We start from the raw sequence: 9,089 nt of genomic DNA on the forward strand, positions 1-9,089 counted from the left end.
TAACGAAGTCTTAGAATAAACGCACATTATATAAAACATGCATGAATACATCAACATATATTTGATTTCGTCATCCCTATTTAATATAGACACGTTACCGCGCTCGTCTCTTCAAATAGGCTATTTTGATCAATTTATTTTTCCATACAAATTGTTTGGAAAATAGAAAAATATAAATGATTATCTTTTATTATAAAGTTCTAATTTTTGTTACAGTATAAAATGGGGAGGAAGAAATAGTATCTGGAACTGTGAAATCAATTTAGATTATCACAACATGTTACGCTCCTCATAAAGCAAAAAAAACAAGAATACTGTTCACTGATTTCCTGTAGTTAAGTATTTTTTAACTCTTCTTTCGCCACATTTATTTGAATTTTCCCAGATATTGTCATTTGCAATTGGTACAGGTGCAGTTGATTACCAACAGAAACATATAAAATAGGATATAATTTTATGTTTGTCATAGAACAATTCGACACTGAGGTAGGTGTACATTACTTCTTAGTATGTTTTCCCTTTGAGGTACGAACAAGTTTTGCGTGAACTCATTCCTTTGATATTTGTCTCGGTATTCCAAATTTTTTAACTGTAATAATCTATCATGAATAATTATATATCATGAACATGAAATCTTTATTGATTGATAACGGAGTTGAACAATAACATTTTATTAATTTTGTTTAGAATGTTGGTGCCAATATTTTTTGTTGTGAGTTTCGTGGTGTGCGGAGTAGCTGGAAAACCGACCAGTAAAGAAAATGTAAAAAATTTGAATTAGAAATAATGGGATCTTTTAAATCCTATTTTTGTTAATTCGTTTATCTTTTCATTTAAACGTGATTATTGCTGATTCTATTTCTTCCATTTTTAATATTTAATAAAAAATATTAGGTTCAAAAACAAGTCTACTTGACATTTTATTTTCAAATTTCTATTGGAGTGTTGGCACTGGAAGAAAGAAGGTGTATCCTTTATTATTTAAAATGGACAAATTTTTTTCTTGAAAAAAAGGTGTTTATCTAGGTTGCCAAATAAGTATTGATCCGTTGTTGTAATTTGTTAACAAATTCTTTACTAACAGATAGGCTATGTTGAATGTATATGTAATGAAAATTCCCTGAAAATTAAAAAAAACGTGTTGGATGTCTAATAAGCCTCCCAGTTTTGTAATAATACGAGATCATTTAAATGTCTGAAGCGTGATGTGTCCGGAGGGGAAGAAAGGGACCGGGTTTGATTTTCAAGCACATGTGTAACTGTCTCACCATGCCTTTTTTCTGGGTTTTTTTTTTGCTACTATGTAATATAGGAAGTGTTGTTTTAAAAGATGTCAAGAGGAATTAATCCAAAAAGTTTGTTTCCAATTACAATTGGTATCGAAAGGTGCAAGGTTAAGATAAGAATATCAAGTAAAATTCATACTGTAGTGACACCTGAGCGATGATACCTAGTACATAATTCATAATTGACTGAAAACATTTTAATCTTTTAATAAATGTTAAAGGCTCATTATCGATGTAGAATTTGCATCAAAAAGTGTATCTGGGTTTATCTTATTATTTAGGACGTTCAAATCCCATGTCATTTTGCTACCTATGATATGGACGGCGATGAGAATATTTCTCTGGAAGAGTTTCTGAGAGCGACTGCAGGCTTCACAAAAATGGATCCTAAGACTTTGTATGAACATTTGGATACGAATGGTAAGCAAAGTACTTTAAGTGACAATCCGTTATTTTCTGAATTGGGGTTCTATTGAATGGCAAAAAATATTTAATTTGGTTCATTTTAATAACAATTCTGATTTTTTATAGGTGACCAGGCAATCAATATTGAGGAGTTTACTCATGTAACTCCAAGTCTGGGGGATGTCGGAATTCTTGATCACTGTCAGCGTCGTCGGTGCTGGGCAGTATGCATTCATATTGGATAAAACTAAAATATTTCGATGACTATGTTTTGGAATTAAAACTGTATAAGAAAATTTTTTTTAATATGAAGGACCAGCAAAGAGGTTTTCTTTTTTCTTTTCTTCTGTTTTTTTTTTTGTTTTTTTTACTATGTTGATCCAGCAAAAAGGGTTTTTTTTTTAAATGTTCAATAGCGGTTGTGGAAGCAATTACACATTTATTACCAGACAATAATGTGGATAATGTATTGTCATAATGCTATTCTGGATAGTTGAAAATACAATATTTACAGTTTTGTATTTACACCCAACCAATAACATAAAAATATGTATCATGGCAATATATATATTCGATAGATAAGCTCATATGATGCACATTGGTTGAACGTCAAATAAACACCTCTGTAATGAATCAAATGGCTTTTAAGGCCTATATTTAAAATAAGACTACTAAGTTTACTGTTATATACAACATCATTCATTATAAGAGACTAGACTTCCACGTCCACGGGTTGACATTGCATATGATATCGGACATTTACGAATTAGATACAACGACACACTGTAGTGTTGTTATTTATATAACCAAGCTTTAAGTCTATAATAATGCTATCAATTTCACTACACTCTGCTTGGTTAGAATTATCTTACTGTGTCTAGGGATAGGCCTTCACCACAGTTTTGTCTGCTAAAAGTGGAGCGCAATTGATAACCAATTATTAAAATTGCCATATCTGAGGAACAGTTCTTTCACTGCCCTATTTGATGAAATTAACTTTCGCCTTTTTAAAAATAAGAGAAACCAGATTATTACAGATAAAACAGCAAAAAGAACAACAAAAATCCCTTTAAAATAATAATAAAAACACTTTTTAGAAAGGTCGTACATGTATACATGGTATCAATTTTCATTTTAATATTTTTTTTATAAACGTTGTTATGCCTAGTTAATAAAACTGAGTGTATTGCTCTAATTTACATGAATTATAAGTAGTAGCTATGGTGACCAATACAAGTCTTAAAAGAAGCCCTCTCGTCATAATTCTTAAGGTGGCAGTTACTCCAATAACCAGGCTTTGTGTTTGTAGAAAGAAAGGCACAATCATTTGACACCAACACAGCATATGCTACGACTAAGCACATATTTAAGTTCGGAAACAGTAATTTTAATTAAGTGTTATATTTATACCCCAACCATGAACTTGTAATTGTACTAACAAAACAAGCTATACTAGATAACGAATCACAGCCAGCGTAGATTTTTTTGGGAGGGGTGGGTATGTTTGATTTTTTTCCTTTTGTCTAAAGAAAATGTAGATATATTAAAACATATTAAAATAAAGATATTGAAAACATATACAAAACATACCAACATTAAAGAAATACATCCAAAAAACAAACTTTTACATGGGGCAACCATGATCATGACTGACAGTACGGTGAATATTGTACTTTTGATTAGAGGATATTGATGACTAACTGCTTGATCAAGCATTTGTATACCTGGTATTTGTCTACTCAGGGAAAAAGTTGTAATTTACGGTTCCTATTTAATGTACTGTGGCAATTTACTTTCCCCTCGACCCAAACTGTACTCTAAAAAGCAGTATTGCTTCATTTCATTTTGATAAGGATTGAAGCGCTGAGCAGTTTTACACCCACCCAGTATATTCAAGATTTACATACTTTGCTGTTCTTACAAATCCTTCGTAGGCAGCAGATGAGCAATAATAGCATAATATATCGTATACGGTTATTCATCGCATTTTTAACTTTATATTTAAGCATTGAATGCTTATTTTTGGATGTCGTCGGTCCTATGACACACCAATGCGGTGAAGACAAATTGAATACCGCGCGATAGCTCAATAGTGTACAGTTTCATAGAGCCGTCGGTACATGTTATGATTCAACATAGTAAACCATACTCCTATATGCAAACTCGCAGCAAACAACATGCATATAAAAATCTGACAAAGGAAGTCCTAGAAATAAAATATACTCCTTAATACGAACTTAAATATTCCTACCCGCCATCCCCACCCCCTCCCCTAAAATTCCAGGATATTTTACACATTTTTATTGAGAGAAAATTAACACATTATTTATGGTTAAGGACGTTTTAAGTACACAGGGTTTGAGTTTTCAAATTTGGATTGTTATAAATTTCAATTTCATGAGTAAAATTTGTTCTAAACACTAAAAGTATTTATGAAATGAATTATTGTTGACTTACCATTCGATATTTTTACTATATTTTGGAATAAGGCTCAAACAAAGTTAGACTTTAATCAAAACAGAGATATTTCAGACAAAAAATTTCTGATTTTGTTTATCACTAAAATTTATTTGGTAGTACTATATTATTCAAAGTTAAGATGTGATTTGTTAGTCAACATAATTTTGCATATTTTCTGTTGGTTTTATCTCTTTTATTTAGATAATAGAATGACACACACTAAAAAAATTGAAAAATGCTTAAAAACGATAAAAGACACCATATCTCAAAATTTTGATTATTGACCTCATATAAGCTTTATGCCTGCAGAGTAAGGTCAAAATACTTAGTTTAAGGCTATAAATGTGTTAGTATTATCATCATTCATTCTGAGAAAATGTATACCTTAATAAGATTTGATTTTACATTTTTTGAAATTATACAACATAACCATGCCGACTTACTCCATATAACTCGGTTCAATTTCAGTTTTATGAACCAATTATTTCTTCTAAAAATGTTTACAAAATGTATCATAAATATGAATGAAATCTTGTGTTAAAAAATGTTTTGCAAACCACTTTTTCACTTTTGTTATTTCTTTATCTTTAAGTGTCAAGAACACCACTTGCAAAAAAATTCTGTAATTCACCAACAAGCAAAACCATGTTAAGCAAATGAACAAATACAAATATTAAAAGAATATGACAAAAAAATAAAACCAGATATCATACATAACATAATTGTATTATGGATCAGTATTTGTGTGTTGGTAAAGTTCATACATTTCTATTGCTGTCAAAAGTCTGTAAAAGACATTAACGGGAAATATAGCAGATAAAATAGTTTTCCAGTAGATTTCTCCATAGAACTCTCGTTGAATTGATAAATTATCGATGGTCTTTCCAATGACAATGCTGTCAAACACCCATCTCAAAATATTCATGACAAAAATGCAAAGAAAAATTCGACTGACTCTGAAATATTTAACTCGCACCTGTCGGGGCTTATAAGAAATATTTTTCACCTGAAGAATAAACCCGCTCTGTATCACAGTAACAGCTATTTTAAAACACTTATTAAAAAATAACAAGAAACAAAAGAGGTTTCCTGCGTTCATGAGTCCGGCTATTGCACCAAATTAAATGTTTCGTAACCAACAACCACAGATGTAATCACTATAAGTGTCATCTGATATCCGCTAGAAGGAGATGGGGTTTCTTTTTTCCAAACTTCGTTGAATTCAACTTGAAATTGTCTTTTTCCGAATAATAAAAGGACTAAGAATTCTATTTCGAATATGGTACTGATAATACGAAATACCTTTGACAAGTTTGCTGTTTTTAAAAAGGCCAAAGTTACTGTAATCAAATAGGGCAGTGAAAGAACTGTTCCACTCGATATGGCAATGATTTTAGAGATGTGCCTTGTCAGATGTTCAGATGAGTTTGATAACTCGTTTGGTGTTGTTTGGTTTTCCGTTTCTTGAGGGTCGATAGGTAAAGATGCTTGAACAGAATTGGAACGGAAATATTTACAAGCATTCTGACAGCAATGGCAACAGAGAGCAAGCTATATTCGATAATCAATGGATTAATGTAAGATTTCAAATCATAACGAATGGTGTTAATGTTTGATGAACGAAAGCAATCGTCCAGTCGAGTTACATTCGATGGTTTCCAATTCCTGGCATACATAACAGGGTAAAAAAAATCCTAAACCATCGAAGGAGATGAGCAATGATCATGAGAGAGATACCGTAATTAATCAAAGACGAGGGTTTGAAATAAAATTGTCCATACAAGCTTAAGAATCCCAGTTGTCCAATACAGAAACATATCTCTATTAAATGTGTACAATATTTAAGTCATATGCAATCATATACGGTTGACCTCCATCTTTGAGCAAGCAGTCAATATTTGCACCCATATTTAGAGCGAAATTGAGGATACTTGCAAACCCAAAAGCCTATAGGAAAACGAGTTTAATGTTTAATGTGACGTCCTGTCTTGTCTTGTTTTGCAATCAAAAACTTTCGTGTGTTGCGTTTGACTAAAAACCAGATGACGAAGGTAACGATCATGCTTAGGAGAGTTATGATGGCTTCTGTCCCCCATACTACGGGGCGGGGTATTGCTAATGGTTCCGTAGTGGTAAACACGATCATTACAACAATGCACATAAACAGAACACATGTCGGTCCTACCGTAGAGTTAACGAAAAAGAAATGGGAAATGTCTTCATTCTGTTTTAGATTTGCCATATCTGAAAATAAATAATAAATATTTCCTGCATAAAAACTTCCTTTTTTCAAAAGGACACAATTTAAAGGTTTCACTGATCGATACACAGGTCTTTCAAATTCTTAATTCATTAGCAAATTCTTTCAAATGTACAATGAATCACATGAATCAAATATGGTTCCTATCAGGAGCACTAGAATGTATAACGTTTTTCTTTATTAATCATAATTTTCTATTCATTATCAAGCCTTGTAACAAAAGTTTATAAATGCACCGTTTATTCATTCATGGGTAAAAAATTTAATACCATAAAGCATATTTATAATATAGTTTGTATGGCTCAACTCTCTGGTTTTGATTAGAGGTTTTTCGCAGTTTGGGTATAAACCATGATTTGCTGTTATCACTTTGTACTATTCAAGAAGCTGAATGACTCTTAGTTTAATATAATGTGCCTATCTTTGTAGTCTTTCAAATATTTCTTGCTCCATAGGTACCCCTTCTTAGCTCACCGAGACGAAGTCAGGGGGAGCTTATGCCATCCCTCGGCGTCGGCGTCGGTGTCGGCGTCGGCGTCCGGACCTGGTTAAAGTTTTTGTTGCAGGTCTTGTATCTAAGCTATTACTTGTCCTATCTTCACCAAACTTGCATGGATGATGCATCTGGACCTACTTATGGACTTGAAAGACTTGGATGCTGAATCTGAGTCCTAAATTTCAGATGCTGGAGGAGGTTAAGGTTGTTGGACCAGGTGAAAGTTTTTGTTGCAGGTGCCCTTTGATAGCAATATCTAAGTTACTGCAGGTCCGTACTTCAACAAACTTGCATGGATGGTGTGTCTTATGATACTGATGCACCAGACAGGCTTGAGTGCTGAATCTGAGCTATAGGTTTCGGATGCTGGAGGAGGTTAAGATTTTTGGAGCAGGTTAAAGTTTTTGTTGCAGGTGCCCTTTGATAGCAATATCTAAGTTACTGCTGGTCCGTACTTCACTAAACTTGCATTGATGGTGTGTCTTATGACACTGATGCACCAGGCAGGCTTAGATGCTGAATCTGAGCTATAGATTACAGATGCTGAAGGAGGTTAAGGTTTTTAGAGCTGGTTAAAGTTTTTGTTGCAGGTGCCCTCTGATGATTATATCTTAGTTACTACTTGTCCTAACTTCACCAGACTTCCATGGATGGTGCGTCTTATGATACTGATGCACCAGACAGGCTTGAATGCTGAATCTGAGCCATAGGTTCCGGATGCTGGAGGAGGTTAAGGTTTTTAGAGCTGGTTAAAGTTTTGAAACAGGAGCCCTCTAATGATTATATCTTAGTTATTACTTGTCCTAACTACACCAGACTTCCATGGATGGTGCGTCTTATGATACTGATGCACCTGACGGGCTTGAATGCTGAGTCTGAGCCATAGGTTTCAGATGCTGGGTATGGTTAAGTTTTTTGGAACAGGTCACATGTTTCATAGATAATAGTACTATTTCAAACTTGCATAGTTGATTAAACTGTAATATGAATGAATCACAGAGGAAGCTTCAGATGCAGAGCTTGATCTCCATTATCAAGGATGCTAAAAAATATATCTTAGTCATTACAGGTCCTAACTTCACCAAACTTGAATGGATGGTGTGTCTTATGATACAGATGCACCTGACAGGCATTGATGTTGAATCTGAGCCATAGGTTGCTGATGCTGGAGCAGGTTAAGGTTTTAATTGCTAGTGCCCTCTGATGATGATATCTTAGTTATTACTGGTCTGAACTTCACCAAACTTGCATGGAGATGCGTCTTATGTATACTGATGCACCTGACAGGCTTGAATGCTGAATCTGAGCCATAGGTTTCGGATGCTGGATGAGGTTTAGTTTTTTTGGAACAGGTCACATGTTTATAGATGATAGCTTGCATAGTTGATTTAACTATATTATAAATGAAACGCAGAGGTTGCTTCAGATGCAGAGCTTGATCTCCATTATCAAGAATGCTAAAGAAATCTCCTACCTCACTCAAACCTGCTCGATAGATAGATGTGTTTGTTGATAAATGATATAACATGATTCCTATGATATAGTATTGTATAGTATGAAAGAATATTTTTTAATATGATACAATATACATGTAATATCATATGTAATATTATAAAAAGTTATATGATACGATATAATATTTTATCAATTTTTTTGATATTTTATGTTATGATATTGTTACATGATATCGTTATGTATCGTATTGTATATTATGATACAATATTGTATAATATTATATTGTATTAATAATTTATTATTTTATCACATGATACTATTACATAAGATATTGCAAAATATAATACTGTATCCTATGATACAATATTGTATATTATATAATATTGTATCATACGATATTGTATTATTTGATATTAGTTTCTATAATATAGAATTATATCACATGAAATTGTATAATATGATACTGTAATATTATATAATATCGTATCATACAATATTGTATAATATGACATTGGTTTATAATATGATATATTATCACATCACATGAAATTGTATTGTATGATATTGTAAAATATATTATTGTATCATATGATACAATATGTATTATATAATGTTGTATTATATATTTTACTTTATCACATAATATTGTATCATTTGATATGATACAATTTTGTATCAAATTATATTGTATCATATGATACAATATAATATTATGTTTCAAAAATGA

The 9,089-nt window shown here is 32.3% G+C and overlaps 1 protein-coding gene and 1 pseudogene across 1 annotated transcript; one reads left to right on the forward strand and one right to left on the reverse strand.

Annotated features, from left to right (window-relative positions):
- Positions 1-688: 688 nt before the first annotated feature.
- LOC128192442 (uncharacterized) lies at positions 689-1,936 on the forward strand. The gene is made up of 3 exons (XM_052865105.1): positions 689-763; positions 1,568-1,706; positions 1,818-1,936. Exons 1-3 carry the CDS (start codon positions 689-691, stop codon positions 1,934-1,936), a joined length of 333 nt encoding a protein of 110 aa, XP_052721065.1.
- Positions 1,937-4,878: 2,942 nt separating this feature from the next.
- Positions 4,879-6,393, reverse strand: LOC128192284 (proton channel OtopLc-like; annotated as a pseudogene).
- Between the last annotated feature and the right edge of the window lie 2,696 nt (positions 6,394-9,089).

The sequence above is a fragment of the Crassostrea angulata genome, chromosome 7 (assembly GCF_025612915.1).
Source record: "Crassostrea angulata isolate pt1a10 chromosome 7, ASM2561291v2, whole genome shotgun sequence".
NCBI classification, from domain to species: domain Eukaryota; kingdom Metazoa; phylum Mollusca; class Bivalvia; order Ostreida; family Ostreidae; genus Magallana; species Magallana angulata.